At 34.9% G+C, this 17,993-nt stretch overlaps 1 protein-coding gene across 1 annotated transcript in view; it reads left to right on the top strand.

Moving 5' to 3' along the window:
* The window catches only part of IQCM (IQ motif containing M), a 363,785-nt gene that overhangs the window by 127,179 nt on the left and 218,613 nt on the right, over window positions 1-17,993 (top strand). Inside the window, exons 11-12 of the mRNA XM_059066097.2 lie at window positions 2,533-2,731; window positions 13,180-13,324. Of these exons, the coding sequence (XP_058922080.1) occupies window positions 2,533-2,731; window positions 13,180-13,324 (344 nt within the window). The remainder of the gene's footprint in view (window positions 1-2,532; window positions 2,732-13,179; window positions 13,325-17,993) is intronic.

Here is a 17,993-nt window from a genome sequence, read left to right as displayed (position 1 = left end):
GGTATGGTCTTGCAGCCATTTGGGACACCCAAAAGATAGGTTAAAAAGACATCACAACAGTTTGTTTTTAAGTTTGGGGCTTGAATTTGAATTGGAAAGAATTTTCACAGGAGGCTCAGTATCAGTAAAAGTTATAGGTGCCTTTGGAGTAAAAAAAAGTAACATAGCTACAAGTAACATTAAATATTAGGAATACCTGATTTTGTAAGAAGTAGATCACAAGAAGAAGAAAAAAAGATTTATAAGCCTGATAGGAGAAATATTTTTGTGATACAGGAACTTTTGTTTCCTAGGAAAACTATAATGAAGGTAGTGAACGATTTTTCCTCTGTCATATTAGGATCAGACTGTTATTCAAAAGTCAGTTTCTCAGTGTAACAGAAAGAAAATCAAATTCTAATTTTACTTTCTTTTTGCATACCACCTATACAACATTTCATAGTTGAGGATTCATTCACAGGCATTTCTCTATTTTAATATTAAGCTTGCTTATCAAAAGTGACCTAACTTTGTCAATATTTTGTATATTTCATAGCTTCTTTTCAAACCCATTATTTGTAAATATAATTCACTTTCCATCAAGCCTTCAATAAATTATTCTTTAAATTTCCCTTTCTTTTATTTTTAACAATTGATAAAAAAACAGACAAAACCTATCCATCATTTTGTAAACATGTTTGTGTTTCCTTACAATCCTTTTAATTAATGTAGTTCTAATCACTCATATTAACTATAGCTTTTAACCCAAAATAACTAATTTCAATTCTCCTTCTCCCTTCCCCCGACCCCCTCCCACACTACATATACTTTTCAGTACATGACTAAGAACTCTGTGCCATTCAAGGCAACTTAGGAGACCAGCAGAGATGTGGTGACCACTGCTGGTAATTTAACAATACGCATTACACGTCACCTTACAGTCAGTCACACATATCCATTTAAGATTTTTTACACCTTATTGTTAGAACATGAAACTTTGACTATAAAGTTGGCTCATCTAGGTATTTCTAGAAGACTTATTTCTTCTGAGAAAAAGTCATCAACTCAGGATCCTTTAGATTTCACAGTAGGTCTTGAAACTCTGGCCAAGCCAGAAGTGACCACTTCTATTTCATCCACATTCCCAGTTTATCTCATACATGGAGGCCTGTTCATAAAAATTGTTACATTAAAGGAGCAAAAATACTCTTAGAAGGCAGAGCTCCCTCTTTTCTAATCTATTCAAAATCAATCTTAATTAAAAAAAAAAAATGAAGACTTTGCCATATTTTCTTTGCCTTTTCTAGTAGCTTTGTCTATTGGAGTATTTCTCTACAGCACATGTTATATTTTTGACTCGTTAATATACAGAAGTTTTCTCAAGAGAGAGAATAAGAGAAAGAACCAACCAAAGATACAAAAGAGCTACAGTTACAAGAACATCATACAAGGCTAACTTCCTTTCTTTTGCAAAGACAAAAAGGACATTTTTCATTTATATACACAAACACAAAGAAATAACATCCTGGTTCTGTATCTTTAACTATAGGTCAAAAGTAAATATGGAGGACAATTTTCTGTGCTTGAGCAAATGTCACTGATCAGTAGTGGCTACTTTTTATGCCAGTACCATACTGTCTTGATTACTGTAGCTTTGTAGTATAGTCTGAAGTCCAGGAGCCTGATTCCTCCAGCACCGTTTTTCTTTCTCGAGATTGCTTTGACTATTTGGGGTCTTTTGTTAAAAAAATAAAAATAAAAAATCCAACAACAACAACAAAAGAAAAAAGAAAAAAAGATGTTTGTATGGTAAAAATTGCAAGGAAACTACACTTTGAACTTTGGAAGACTTTGAAAAAAACTGACTACCTATAAAAAATGCAACAGATATATAAAGGAAAAAAGCAGACAAAAGACTGCCAAGGTTACAGACAGTCTGTTCATAGTAGAAAGTCTGTAGTTTTCTCACATGGTCATCATCACTGCAAGGATGAGCCATCCATATCAGCGTTGCAGGGCTTGTCATGTTTTCCAGTATGATCCCTCACTTCTGCGATTCTGTAGTCCATGGCCTTAACAATACACTACACTGCCTCTCAGTTGAGTGCATTTGGAAAATAAAATTACTTTTCAGATGATGTTTGGTAAGTAGAGTATCAGTGCCAAATAATTTTGAAGCAATCTTTAGTTTAAAATAGCTTCTGGGACAGGAAAGTTATTTTTACTAATGTGCCCTGTCATAGGAAAATATTTTGTTCCTTAGATACTATATCTCTCTTTTGAATAGTTGTGGATAAGCTTTGACAGATTCACTTTCTTTTGGATTTCCTTTCTTCAGAAGGTTAATATATACATGTTATATTAATTCTGGCATATTCAACCTTCTTTGGAGAACCCTATTGGAATGTTCAGTTGATATACCTATGAATTTTATGCGCTAATTACAATATATTTCCTATTTCAATATATTCATTATGAAAATGAATTTAAGGCTTTTTAGAAGTTTATTTTACTTATTAACTCTAATAAGAAGGTTTTATATTTTATTTTTAGCCCAAAATCTATTCTAAATAAAAGTGATAAACTTGACAATAAAGTTAAAAGAATTGGACCACGCATAGAAATCTGCCAAGTGTTCCGGGGAAGGAAAAAATTCGCAATTACCAAAAATATAGTTAGAATGGTCATCGTCATTCAGGCACTTGTCAGAGGGTGGCTTGAACGCAAAAGATTCCAAAGAATAATGATCAAGGTAAAGCATATATTGAATATTATAATGTGTTTTAAAAGTCTTTTATTCTTCCAGTTTTATTGAGATATAACTGATATACAGCACTGTAGATGTTTAAAGTATACTAATGATATGACTTACATACATCACAAAATGATTACCACAGTAAGTTTAATGACCATTCATCATCTCATATAGATACAAAATTAAGAAATAGAAAACAAATTTCCTTGTGATGAGAACTCTCAGGATTTACTCTCTTAACATCTCTCATATATAACATACAGCTGAGTTCATTATATTTGTCCTGCTGTACATGACATCCCTAGTACTCATTTATCCTATAACTGGAAGTTTGTACCTGTTGACTGCCTTCCTCCAATTTCCCCTTCGCCTCCCCCTCTCCTCTGGTAACCACAAATCTGGTCTCTTTTTCTGTGAGTTTGTTTGTTGTTTTTGAGGTGTAATTGACCTACAACACTATGTTAGTTCCTATTTCACAACATAGGAGTTGATACTTCTATACATTTCAAAATGATCACCACAACAAGTCTAGTTATCATTTGTCACCATACAAAGATATTATGTAATTACTGAGTAAATTCCCCATACTGTACATCTCATACCTGGTGACTCATATATTTTACAAATGGAAATTTATACCTCTTAATCTCTTTTACCTGTTTCTCTCCTCCCTCCGACCCCCTCTTCTCTGGCAAAAACCTGTTTGTATCTATGACTCTGTTTCTGTTTTGTTATGTTTGTTCATTTGTTTTCCTTTTTATATTCCACTATATGTGAAATCATGCAGTATTTGTCTTTCTCTGTCTGACTTATTTCACTTAGCATAATGCCCTCTAGGTCCATACAAATATCCTCTAGGTTGTCACAAATGGCAAGATTTCATTCTTTTTTTTTTTTTTTGGCTAAGTATATAAATATTCACATTGTTAGCTATGTATAAATGCATAGATATATACATTTATATATATTTTCTAAATATATTTTAAATATAAATATATATTTATATATAAAAACATTTATGTATATACTTTATATATCTATATATATACCACTTTTTTTAAGCATTCTCCTGGATATTTATTTATTTATTTATTTATATCTTTATTGGAGTATAATTGCTTTACAATGTTGTGTTAGTTTCTGCTGTATAACAAAGTGAATCAGCTATATGTATACATGTATCCCCATATTCCCTCCCTCTTGAGCTTCCCTCCCACTCTCCCTATCCCATCCCTCTAGGTGGTCACAAAGCACCAAGCTGATCTCCCTGTGCTATGCAGCTGCTTCCCACTAGCTATCTGTTTTACATTTGGTAGTGTATATATGTCAATGCTACTCTCTCACTTCGTCCCAGCTTCCCCTTCTCCCCTCCCCCATGTCCTCAAGTCCATTCTTTATGTCTGCGTCTTTACTCCTGTCCTGACCCTAGGTTCATCAGAACCATTTTTTTCTTAGATTCCATATATATGTGTTAGCATACAGTATTTTTTTTCTTTTTCTGACTTACTTCACTCTGTATGAAAGTCTCTAGACCCATCCACCTCACTAGAAGTAACTCAATTTCATTTCTTTTTATGGCTGAGTAATATTCCATTGTATATATATGCCACTTTTTTTTTTTTTTAAGAAGATGTTGGGGGTAGGAGTTTATTAATTAATTATTTTTGCTGTGTTGGGTCTTCATTTCTGTGCGAGGGCTTTCTCTAGTTGTGGCAAGCGGGGGCCACTCTTCATTGTGGTGTGCGGGCCTCTCTTGTTGTGGCGCACAGGCTTCAGACGCGTAGCCTCAATAGTTGTGGCTCATGGACCCAGTTGTTCCACGGCATGTGGGATCTTCCCAGACCAGGGCTCGAACCCGTGTCCCCTGCATTATCAGGCAGATTCTCAACCACTGTGCCACCAGGGAAGCCCCTGTACCACATTTTTTTAATCCATTCATCTGTTGATGGACACTTAGGTTGTTTCCATGTCCTCGCTATTGTAAATAGTGCTGCATTGAACATTGTGATACATGTCTCTTTTTGAATTATGGTTTTCTCAGGGTATATGCCCAGTAGTGGGATTGCTGGGTCATATGGTAGTTCTATTTTTAGTTTTTTAAGGAACCTCCATTCTGTTCTCCATAGTGGCTGTATCAATTTACATTCCCACCAACAGTGCAAGAGGGTTCCGTTTCACCACACCCTCTCCAGCCTTTATTGTTTGTAGATTTTTGGATGATGGCCATTCTGACTGGTGTACCACATCTTCTTTATCCATTCATCCATCAATGGGCATTTAGATTCAATTAAGCAGACTTTTGAATAGTCACCTTGTCAATATACCTATGATTTTTCTTAAAAAAGCTCTGTCAATATTCTTTGGTTTAAGAAAATGTTATGTATAATATACTCTTGTGACAGTTTCAGATTGTATCAAGCTGGAGACTGTGAACAAATGCCTAGCTTATCCTTAACCCAACAGTTCTGGGGTTACTTTTACTCTAAGGCTGGGACCACCTATTTGCATTGATTTTGTTTCTCCTGTGCTATCTGCTTACTCTGTTTAAATCAACTTTCCACTTCCCACACTCCTGAGTACTCTTTCAGTGCATAAACCTTCACCTTAAAAAGAAACTACACACACATCCACACATCCACCTGAGCAACTTTTATAAACAGCAATCCTGACATTCAGAATAAAGCATAAGGACCTATTTTGGCTGTGCAAATGCAGAAGAACCTGAGTGGATGGATTTTGGCAAAACTTTGAGAGAATCCAAAAATGTTTCACCTCGAAGACTAAAGTTGTGCTACTCATAAAGGAATTTGGAAAACCAACTAGAAATAGAAGAATAGATCAGGAGTGCCCACTTGAATTCCTGGATTACCCAGGAGGAGCCCCCCAAATGGCCTCTCATTGGGCACCCTGAATGAATTTCTCTGAGAATACAGGCTTGCTGTTAGAAGGTAGTCCATTTGCCTATAAACATGTGTATATTGATACATGCATTATTATATACATATACATTTGTAGTTCTGATGATTAAATGTGATAATGCGTGTAAAACTCTGACAATAAGTAAGCATTCCATATAGTTAATCTTTTAGTAATTCTGTGAAATCTCTGCTTCACATTTTATATGTGAAACTGATGCTCAGAGAAATTAAGTCATTTGACTAGAGTTGACCTCCTCATAAGTGACAGAGCTAGAATTCAAACCCTTGTCTGACCCCAAAGCCCATGCTCATTCTACATATTATATCATCAACTTAAACTACTTTATAGCTGATTGCTCCCTAATCTAATCTAAGGCCCTATCCCAGACCTATCTCTCTAGCTCTAGATTTAGGCATTTAATTGCCCATTTGCAAGGTCCATAGTTAAACTCCATGGAGCCTTCAATGAACTTATTTTCTTACTCCACAAAGCTCTTCCTTTCCTGTACTACCTATTTTGGTGAACTGTCCCACCACACATTTTCCAAGCTATACACCTGGAGTTTTCTTAGTCTCCTTCCACTTTCTCACCCCCATATTCAATTGGTCACCACTTCCTTAACATTTCTTGTGCTGCTTTTCCTCTCTGGGCTCTTACCATAGCTCCTATTCATCACTTCTCACATGGAGAACTGCAGTAGTCTTGTAATTGGTCTCCCTGCCTATAGACCTACTCCCATCTAATCTGTCATATGCAACTGAGGAAGTTCCACTCTGATGACCTTATTCCATTTTTTTATAGTCTTTTGATAGCCCTATGTTTCTTATCAGATGAAATATGAATTCTCTAACATAGAACACATGGCCTCCCTGGTCTGGCCATTTCCCACTGTCCAGCCTCATCACAGGACACTTCTTCACTAATAACCCTGTGCTGTAGCAAAGCCCAAATCCTTTAATTCCTGATTGTTTCCTATTATCTTATGTTTTTATACTGTTCTCTCAGACTGGAATACTCTTCCTAATTTTCTGATGAACTCCAACTCATTCTTTAAGATCTTCCTTAAATGTTCACACCTAGACACCTTCTGTGGTCCATCAAGCAGAGCTGAGCTCTCTATTTTTGGTCGTTATTGTGCCCAGTCCTCTACATTTTGACCTTTTGTTTACACCTCTGTCATGAGCACTACAATTTCTGTGACCTGTTTGGGAGTACATACTCTTTACTTTTATATTATATAGCACCACATACTGTTTTGATACATGCATTCTCTCTCATTTTAACTATATTCACTTATTATCTGCTGTTTTTCTTCTTTATTTTCTTGTTTGTATATGTTTATATTGTTTTCTGTCTTGTTTGCTACCATGTCCAAAGGCTTAGAATAGTGCTTGGCATATGGTAGCTATTCCACAAATGTTTTAGAATGGATGAATTAATTCAACAAAATATAGTTTTAGAAGTTTATCAGGGAAATCTAATGATTCATATATATATAAACATATATAAATAAATATATCATACACATGATATTATGTATATGATAATATACTTATATTATAATTTAACTTAATTTTATCATTTCCTGATGTTGGAGAGAACTGTAGCATCATCCATAACCTCTGGGACAAAATGGGTCTAGAAAACGTAGAGAGCAAGAATGAGCCCAAGATGACAGTGAAAAGGAGAGCTCGGCAAGGAAAATGTTGAATTTCTATGTGGAGGTAGAATTGAGATAAAAAGAATGGGAAGCCTTTATCAAGGGTCTGAGCAAATATAAACTAGATTGTTGACTTTGATTTGGTTATGAAATTTGTTATGATCGTTGATTTTCTTTTTTTATTCCACCATTGGTGTGTATGTTGCATGGCTGCTCTGTTTATATGGTTAATGTTGTTCTGCTTACTGTTGAAATGGTCATGTGGCAGGCCTATAATGCATGCATAGTCCGGTTCCAGGACTGAGCCTTTTGCAGGGTTGCTGTTGGGGGAATTCCTGATAGACTTGCTGGTCTAAAGGCTGCACAGCAAATCAGTGGATAATTGTCAGCACTGTGGGAATCCCTCCACTAGGAGACTTCCATAGTCATATTGTTTGGCTGGCACTTCAGAGTTTGTGGCTGTAGACAGTATCAGTTAGAATGTTGCTCTAAAGTACCTCAGGAGACTGTATAGTTTCCACCATTTCCTGTGAAATGCTCTAGTTTGGGTTTATTTAGAAATAATGAAGCAGCATTGAATTATATCAGTCGTAAGGAGACCACAGAGATTGCTGCCTTTAACTATCAGCATTATTTATTTCCACCATTCAGAATATCCTTTTCCTTTTAAAATTTCTATGTTGTTTGTTTGCATGTGTTTTGGTATAAGTTAATATGATCCAGAAAAAAATCCTAAAGACACAAAAACAGTATTTTCCTCAGTGTAATGCCTCTAAGATTTTAACTTAAAGATTTTTCTCTGAATATTTATAATTTAAATTTAAAAATTTTAGTCTTAAATTGGTATGTTCATTTGCTGTTCGTCAAAAATACTGAAATTCTAAAACATTTGAATGGCTGGTGGTTGCAATAAAAAAGTGTTCAAAATTGGCTTTGAATAAATATTTGTTTAATAAATAAAATTGGAGAAATCCTAGAAATCTGAGTTTTAATATCCCATGCATAGGTCAGTGGTCTTTATTCTTTTGGGGATTACAGAATCCTTTGAAAATTTGATAAAGTATGGATTTCCTCTCATTATCTAAAAAAAACCCCAATAAGAAAATTCTGAAGCCCATTCATGGACCTGTGGCACTGGTGACCTCGTACAGAATAGTTTTATTACATAAATGTATTAACTCTCAGGTACTGGGAGAACTATATTAATGTATTCCAGAACACTTTTTTAAAAATGTTATCAGAGTTACTATTTACTAGATCTGATATCTTGCCTGGTGCATAGAGCAAATAGTCCAGATAGAAATGGAGGTAACCAAGTCTTAGGTATTATTAGAGAACTTAGAAAGACCACTGAACCCAAAGGACTGTGTCTGGTGTGGGGGTAGTGTCAACAAATTGAGATGAAGGGTAGTTGTGTTTTGTCATGTAGATGGGGAGGTTGAGAGAGTTGTAGGCCCAGGGAATCTCAAGGGCCTTAGTTGATACAGAACATTTAGGGGGCTGGTTGGGAGGACAGTGGCAGTAGAGGAAGATGAAAGTAGGAGCAGATAAACAATGTTCTTAAAAATCATGCTAAGGAGTTTATACTTTATACATAGTGTATGGGAATGAATGACTTTAAAGCAGGTCAGTGACATGAAGAGATTTTTTATTTTAGAAAAATTACTGGCTCTGGACAATGAATTGGGGAAAGAAGGTGGCAAAATTAGAGAAAGAACAACTAGTATGCTTTTTCAGTAATCCAGTGCATGATGGTGGTGGCTTGGGGTAAAGTTGGAGAAATACACAGTAGGTAGGACATTGGGTTTGATTAGATTTGGAGATAGGGGAGCTGGAAGAGTCAGGAATGGATCCTAGGTTTTTGTCTTGGGCAACCTGATGGATGATTGTGAAATATAGAACTTTGGAGGAGTGAGTAGGAGAGGTGGGAGGAAAGGAAAGGAGACAGAGTCCAGTTTTCAACAGAGTTTGAAGTGCCTGTGGAACATCCTTGAGATGTCTGGGAAGCAGTGGGATATATAAATCTAAGCTCAGAAGGAAGATTGGGTCATAGGGAAACATTTGAGTTTCATCAGTAGTTCTTAAACTTTTTCCACCTTAACACACCTGAAGAAGAATATAAAACCATCCCACCCATAAAAGTGGCTCAATTTGACAATGATTCTCATTTTGTCTCTGAGAAAGCTCTTTCTGTGACTGCATGGCTCTCTTATTTCATTCGTCTTTATGTTCATTGTTACATTATCAAAAAGCCTACCCCATACTACCCTATAAAAAAGAACACTCTGGTCACTCCCTATTCCATTTAAAACACTACTGTTCTTCATACCGTGGACTGCCACCTAATACATACTTATTTGTTTATTGGATTATTGTTCCTTCCATCAGAATGTAACTCATTGTGAGACAGGAATTTTGTCTTTTCTGTTCACTAATCCACAAGGTCTAGAACTTCCCTGGCACATGTTTTTGAATAAATTATTTTCAACATGATGGAGAATGGGATGAGAGGATGTGAAATCTGGGAAATCTTTTCTACACATTTTGATTCAGCTCCCTGAACAAGGATGCCCTCTATACTCTGCCCTCATCCATAGATTTGAGAATCATTATTAGTGATACTGTCTAGAGCCATTGGAATTGATGTCATTGTCCAGAGAGCATATGTAAAGTAAGGAGAGAGGCATGTAAAGGCAAGAGTGAGAAATACCAATGCTCAAGGGGGAAAGCAGAGATGAGGATTCCACAAATGAATTCCATAGCTAGAGAGGTATGAAGAAAACCAGAATATGCTAGATCAAGGAAGTTCAGACACAGTATAATAAAGAGGGTTAGATCGGTGATTTCCAATGCTGCTAGGAATGAAGGCCTAGGCAAAAAGAGGTAGAACTAGTACTTCACAGTAGGAGAAACATAAATGGCTAGTAAACATGAAAGAAACTACTCTTGCTAGTAATCAAAGAAATTAAGTCCCACTAAGTATCATATGGTAGTGGAATCCTCCCAACAAGCAATCAATTCATTACTTTAAAAAAAGACATGACCATATCAAATAAAAAGCAGACTTATATTTGGAAAACAATTTTTAAATCCTGATGTACGATAAGCATGATACATTTATACTTTAAATCAACATGGATTGGAAAATTATAATCAGTAATTTGCATTGTCTTTTATTTCAATATTGCTGTTGTAAATATCAATTTGTACATTTTTCTGATTAATTCTGTCTTGAGAAACGTTTAGAAATATGGCGAAAATTTCACATACTGAGATGACATAGCATCATAACTGAGGCATATTTCTGTACAGAAGGCTGGCAGAGAGGCATGCTATAATAAGAACCACACAGATGAACCATTGCCATTTTCTCTGACCCAACTTCTTAACCATGTAAACCTCCTAGATAGCCTTCTGAATGCCTCAGATCTGAGAAGGGTTTCTTCACAAGACAGGTTGTGTCCACAAAAGAGGATTTATTAAATTTTGAGGAAAAACACTCATATTGGGTTTGGTGACTGACCAAATGCCCCTGCTCTCTTAGCAAATGTCATTCAACTAAGCAGCACTCCAAGCAGGGACCTTCTGCCTCATGTTCTAAGAATACAATTAAAACAATGCTTGATTCTTAATTATTAGCAAAAGAAACCTACTGGCAGATTTAAGCAGAAGGGTATTGAGTAGAATATTGGGCAGAGGTCTGAAGAATTAAGCTCAGGAACATGAAGGAATGATGAAGGCTAGCCTAGATAGCTCCTTGGACTCCCATCAAATCCTGCACAGAGTCTGTTGCAAATGGTAAATCCTGTTCTGCTTCCATCAATGCTACTCTTGGAAAATGGATATTGCTGCCACGATTACTCTACCACACAAATAGATTTCTCACTGTTTGTTTCACTTTTAAAAGCATTATTAGTTTCGAGTCAAAACCTGAGTCTGGTGTAGATAATAGAGGAAGCTTTGTCACATGTCTGCATCCCAGCAACAGAGGAGGCTTAGATCATGAGCAACTGATTTGTGGCTTCAAATTGTAGGAAGTGAGTTATGCCTTCTGCTAAGATTCACATGATGGGGAGTGCTCCAAAAGTGTGACTTACTTCACTCTGTATGACAGACTCTAGGTCCATCCACCTCACTACCAAATGTAAAATAGATAGCTAGTGGGAAGCAGCTGCAAAGCACAGGGAGATCAGCTTGGTGCTTTGTGACCACCTAGAGGGGTGAAATAGGGAGGGTGGGAGAGAGGAAGACGCAAGAGGGAAGAGATATAGGGATATATGTATATGTATAACTGATTCACTTTGTTATAAAGCAGAAACTAACACACCATTGTAAAGCAATTATACTCCAATAAAGATGTTAAAAAAAATTAGAAACCATAAAAAAAAGTGTGCCCAATCCATTATTTAAAACAAAACAGAACAGCAACAACAAAATGACAAGAGCCTATTGAACAAAAGGCAGATTAAAAATACACACTGGAAAATGTTGAAAGACATTAGCAAACATTCAGAATCTGCCTGATTCTGATGGAATTCAGATGGAAGGAGAAAAGGAAAGTAGTGAAATTATGCTAATTTATTTTTTTATTTAGGTAAATCAAGAAATATTATTTCATTGGTAGTTTTGATAAATTAAAAAATATAGGCTTAAACATAGTGTTTAAAAAAGGTGAAGAAAAATAAAATAATAAAAACAACCTTCCAAGAATCACACAAAACAGAAAATAAATAAGAGCAAGAACAATCATAAGTGTAATAGTAACTATACTAGGAAAGAAACCAAAACAAAAATTTACAGAATGGGTTAAAATATGAAATTCAAGTAAATTAAGAGGAATACTTGTATAATTAAAAGTGTGGGCTCTGAAGTGTCCCTATTTTGAATTCAGAACCAATTCTGCAATTTACTATAGGACCATGGGAAAGTTAAAGATTTTATGCTTTAGTGTTTTTACTTGTATAATGGTATGCAAAGCACATCAAAGGAAAGTGGACTCAGAAGAAATTTCATGAACTTCAGTACATTTGTAAAAAATTAATGAAAATAGGTTAATTAGTCTTTAATTCAAGAAGCCAAGGAGAAAATAAACCTTAAAAAAAGGAATTAATAAAGATAAGTAGAGAAATTAATGAGCTAGAAAATGTAAAATGTAAAAATATTTGGATTGGTAAATAAAATGGAACTGGCTGTTTACAAAACCAAAAAAAAAACCTGAAATAGGTGAATTTTTATACTTTAATTTTAAAAAAATTTAATACAGTATAATGTATAAAATGAACATATAGAAAAATATAGGCACAGATTAAAGGTAAACTGACAGAACAACATTTGCACATATGCTGAAAAGGGTTACTTTCTTTAATATTGAGGTTTTTTTTTTAGAAATCTAGAAGTAAAATCTGAAAATATCCAGTGAAAAATAGGTACAATACATAAATATAGAATTTTCAAAAGAAAGAAAATAACAGGATTTGAGCACCCAGAGTGGATAGCTTAGGTAAGAATCATCCATTAGAGAGTAATGCCTTAATAAAACTTTTATTTTTTTTCTGGCTAAGTGGACTACATATTATAAAAATCTGTACACCAACCTAGGAAGCTTCTATCACCCATCACCAAAACCTCTTTTTTACGGGAAGTATGAGTATGTGATAACAGAGCAACCCAAAATGATGTTCTCTGAACTTTAGGGAGATTAACCCACTATATAATGCATGTATTTAACCAAATTTATTTAAAAACATAAATAAAATGCATAATCTGAGAAACTGGGTGAGACAGATGAAATGAATAGGGCAAAATCATATTAAATATAAATAGCAGAAATATATAAAGAGTTCATGTCTATATTGCTGTTTTATAGGCTTTGTATCATGGACCAGATTTGAGAACAGTTATAAACATGTATTGCAGACTAATCCATCGTGTTAAATACCGACTTGGTCTTTGGAGGACGAGACAAATTATAAACCTTACAGAGCTAGAGGAATGGATGGACAGAAAAAAATGTAGGTGATGCTGTCATTTCTGATTTGATTTTAGGTTTGGAATTATTTTAACCATTGATAATTTACATATAATTACCCATAGACAACACAAGTAGGTGATATTTTTATTGCTGCAAGCTGTTTACTTTTTAAGGTGATGTATATGTGGGTTAATTTATTAGGATCTCATTCTGGCTAAACAAAAAGGAAATTTAAAAGAAAGATAGCTAAAGAATCAGATTTCAGAAAGAACATGAACCAGAGCTGCTCCAAAGATCTAAGGAGCAAAAAATAAGGGGCAATCTCTGTTTGCCTCTGGGGGTTAGAAAAGATGCTATCACTTTATGATTTTTTTATTCTTGAGCTTTAAATTCAAATTCTAAGTTGGTTTAGCTTGAGTTATGTGTCCAACACTTTGCCTTGATAGGGCAAAGAAATTTGCTTGGGAGTTGCATAGAAACTATATTCACTGCGGGGAGGGAGTAGCTCCCCAAAGGAAAACTACATATTTATAACAGAAGAACAGTTAAAGGACACTGAGCAGACTAAACAACAGATATCCATTACATGTTGCTTATTAGTGTTGAAATTCTACGTGAAGAACAGGTTTTCCAATTTGTATCTTAACTTTCAGAGATCCTGATTTTTATTATATTTAATGAATTTATTATTGCTTGATTAGGATGGATATTACAGTCTGTTTCTTGATTAAAAAATACATGAGGACTTCTGGTTTCTGCTTCTGTATGTAAGGAGCTTGGAAGTCAACACTATCTTAACAACAAGTAAAAAAGCTGAACACACTAAAAAATCAACAACTCTTCTTGGATTCATAAAAGAGGGGAGACACAGGGCAAACTTCTGCTCCTAAGATTGGACAGACAGGCATACAAAGTCACAGCTTACCAGAGCAGAGACTCATGAACAGGATCCGATGTGGGAAGCAGTGCTGGGGTAAGAAATATGAACTGTAATTGACAAATGGCAGGAGCACAATTCTGAGAGTTAAAAATTCCAGAGGATCCAGTCATAAAGGGGCCTCTACAATACAGCGATATTTACCTCCAGGAGCTCAATCAGATTTCCACAGTAAATATGAGAAAATGAACCATTTTGAAATATGCCAGAGCACTCCATTCTTCTTAACAAGGCCTGCCTTCAGGGGAAACTGATTAACCAGAGCCTAACCTGCTGGGTATTATCAGAGCCTAATTAAACCTGTGGAAGGGAAATACCCAACTCCAGTCCACTCTGACCATCCTGTCCCACCTAAGGGGGAAGAAAAAAACTGGGAAACATTCATGAAGTTCACAGTCCAGAGACATAGGCTCCATAAGAGATTGAGACCTAATCATTAGAACACTTCCTCTCCCCCAGCACCTTATCACCACATTACTAAAGACCTCTTTACAGCAGTTTCTTTTACCCAATATGTCATGACTAGCTACATGTATACTACAAGGTATACAAAAACTAAGAAAACACAATTTGTAAAGACAAAGCAAACATCAGAACCAGACGTGGCAGGGATGTTGGAATTATCAGACTGAGAATTTAAAATAACTATGATTAAATATGCTAATTATGCATAAAATAGACAGCATGCAAGAACAGATGGGCAAGGTAGGCAGAGAGATGGAAATCCCAAGAAAGAACCCCAAAGAAATGATAAAAATAAAAAAAATACTGTAACAGAAATGAAGAATGCCTCTGATGGGCTTCTTGGAAAGGTGGCTGAGGAAAGATTCTCTGAGCTAAAAATTATATCAATAGAATCCTTGAACACTGAAAAACAAAGAGAACAAAGACTGAAGTGAAAAACAGAACAAAGTATCCAGGGACTGTGGGGCAACTACAAAAGGAGTAACATATGGGAATACCAGAGGGAGAAGAAAGAAACAGAAGAAATATTTATAACAATAATAACTGAGAATTTCCCCAAATTAATGTCAGACACCAAACCACAGATCCATGAAGCCCAGAGAACACCAAGCGGAATAAATTCCAAAAAACTACACCTAGGCATATCATCTTCAAACTATAGAAAAATAAAGATAAATAAAAAAATTCTGAAAGAAGCCAGATGGGGAAGACACTTGGCCTCTGGAGAGGAAAAAAAAAAAGAATTATATTTGACTTATCCAAAACCATGCAAGTAAGAAGAATGGCATGAAATAGTTAAAGTGTTGAGAGAAATAAAACACCAACCCAGAATTCTGTACCCTTAAAAATTATACTTAAAAAAAAATGAAGGATTTTCTCAGACAAACAAAAATTGAGGGAATTTGTTGCCAGTATATTTGCCTTGCAAAAAGTGTTAAATTTCTTAGAGAGAGGGGAAATAATATAGGTCAGAAACTCAGACTACAAAAAGTAAAGAAGAGCACTGAAGAAGAAATAAGAAGGAAAAATAAAACATTTATTTTTCTTATTCCTAAGTGATCTTACAGATAACATGTTCAAAATAATACTAACAATATGCTCAATTACAATATACATATATAGCTTAGGTATAATTATATATGTTAATATATGTACATGTATGTATAAGTGAAGTGAATGACAGCAATTATACAAGGGATGGGAGGGAGGAATTAGGATTATTTTGTTATTGTAAGGTATTTGCACTACCCCTGAAGTAGGATAGTGTTATTTGAAAGTGGATTTAGGTTAGCTATAAATGTATATTGTGAACTCCAGGGCAACCATTAAAAAAAAGTAAAAAAAAAAAAAGTATAATAGACATGCTTTGAAATGAGAGAAAATAGAAACATAAAATCCTCAATTAAAACTACAAAAGGCAGAGAAAAGTAGAAGAGAAAAATAAGAACAAAGAAAAAGGGCAACAAATAGAAAACCTATCGGATATAGTAGATATGAATCCAACTGTGTCAGTAATCACTTTGAACGTTAAATGATCTAAATCCACCAATTAAAAGACAGACATTGTCAGAGTGGATCAAAAAACACAACCCAATGGTATGCTGTCTACAAGAAAACCACTTTAAATATAAAGACATATATAGGTTAAAAGTAAATGGATGGAGAAAAATGTACCATGCTAACAATAATCAAGATAAAGCAGGAGCAGCTATATTAATTTCAGACAGAGCAGATTGCAAATTAAGGAAAGTTATCAAAGGTGAAGAAGAGCATTACATAATGTTAAAGGGGTCATTTCTGCAAGAAGACATTAACAATTGTAATTGTGTATCTGCCTAACAACATAGCATCAAACTATGTGAGGCAAAAACTAATAGAACTACAAGGAGAAATAGATGAATCCACTAACATAGTTGGGCAAAATCCAACACCCATTCTTAATAAAAACTCTCAGTAAACAGGAAATAGAGAGGAACTTTCTCAACTTGATAAGGACTATCTACAAAAAAACTACAGCTAATATCATACCTAACGTGAGTAACTCAGAATTTTCCTACTAAGATCAGGTACATGGCAAGGATATCCTCTCTCACCACTCTCTCTCACCACTTCTTTTCAACATCATACTGGAAGTTCTTGCTCATGCAATAAAGCAAGGAAAGGAAATAGAGACATACAGATTGGGAAGAAAGAAAACTATCTTTGTTTGCAGATCATATGATTGTTTGTGTAGCAAATCTGAAAGAATTGACAAAAAACCCTCTGGAACTAGCAAGCCATTTATATCAAGGTTGCAGGATACAAGGTTAATATACAAAACTTAATTGCTTTCCTAGATACCAACAATGAACGAGTAGACTTTGAAATTAAAAACACACTACCATTTACATTAGTATCCTCCAAAAATGAAATACTTAGGTATAAAGATAGCAAAATATGCATAAGATCTTTATGAGGAAAACTAAAAGACTCCAATGAACAAAATCAAAGAACTAAATAAATGGATAGATATTCCATGTTAATGGATAGGTAGTCTCAATATTGTAAAGATGTCAGTTCTCCCTAACTTGATCTATAGATTTAATGCAATCACATTCAAAATCTCAGCAAGTTATTTTGTGGACACCACCAAAATGATTCTAAAGTTTATATGGAGAGGCAAAAGACCAGAATAGCCAACACAATATTGAAGAAGAACAAAATTGGAAGACTGATGCTATCTGACTTCAAGATTTATGGTAAGGCTACAAGTTCAAGTGTGGTATTGGTGAAAGAATAGACAAATAGATCAGTGGAACAGAATAGAGAGCCCATAAACAGACCTCTATAAATATAGTCAACTGGTCTTTGACAAAAGAACAAAGGCAATATAATAGGGCAAAGATAGTCTTTTCAACAAATGGTGCTGGACTAACTGGGCATCCATGTGTAGAAAAATAAATCTAAACACCGACTTTACACAGTTCACAAAATTAACTCAAAATGGATCATAGACCTAAGTGTAAAATGCAAAACTAAAAGTCCTAGGAGGTTACATAGGAGAAAACCTAGACGATGTTGGATATGGTGACTTTTTAGATACAACACCTAAGACATGACTCATTAAAAAAATAATTGATAAACTAGACTACATTAAAATGAATAACTTTTGCTCTGTGAAAGACCGTATCAAGAGAATGGGAAGATGAGCCACATACTGAAAGAAAATATTTTCAAAACATAAATCTAATAAAGGACTGTTATCCGAAATATACAAGGAACTCTTTTTTTTTTTTTTTTTTTTTTTTGTGGTACGCGGGCCTCTCAC

Source organism: Kogia breviceps, chromosome 6 (assembly GCF_026419965.1).
Source record: "Kogia breviceps isolate mKogBre1 chromosome 6, mKogBre1 haplotype 1, whole genome shotgun sequence".
Taxonomy (NCBI): domain Eukaryota; kingdom Metazoa; phylum Chordata; class Mammalia; order Artiodactyla; family Physeteridae; genus Kogia; species Kogia breviceps.
The sequence above is the reverse complement of the archived record's forward strand: the minus strand, read 5'-3'. Positions and strand labels throughout refer to the sequence as shown.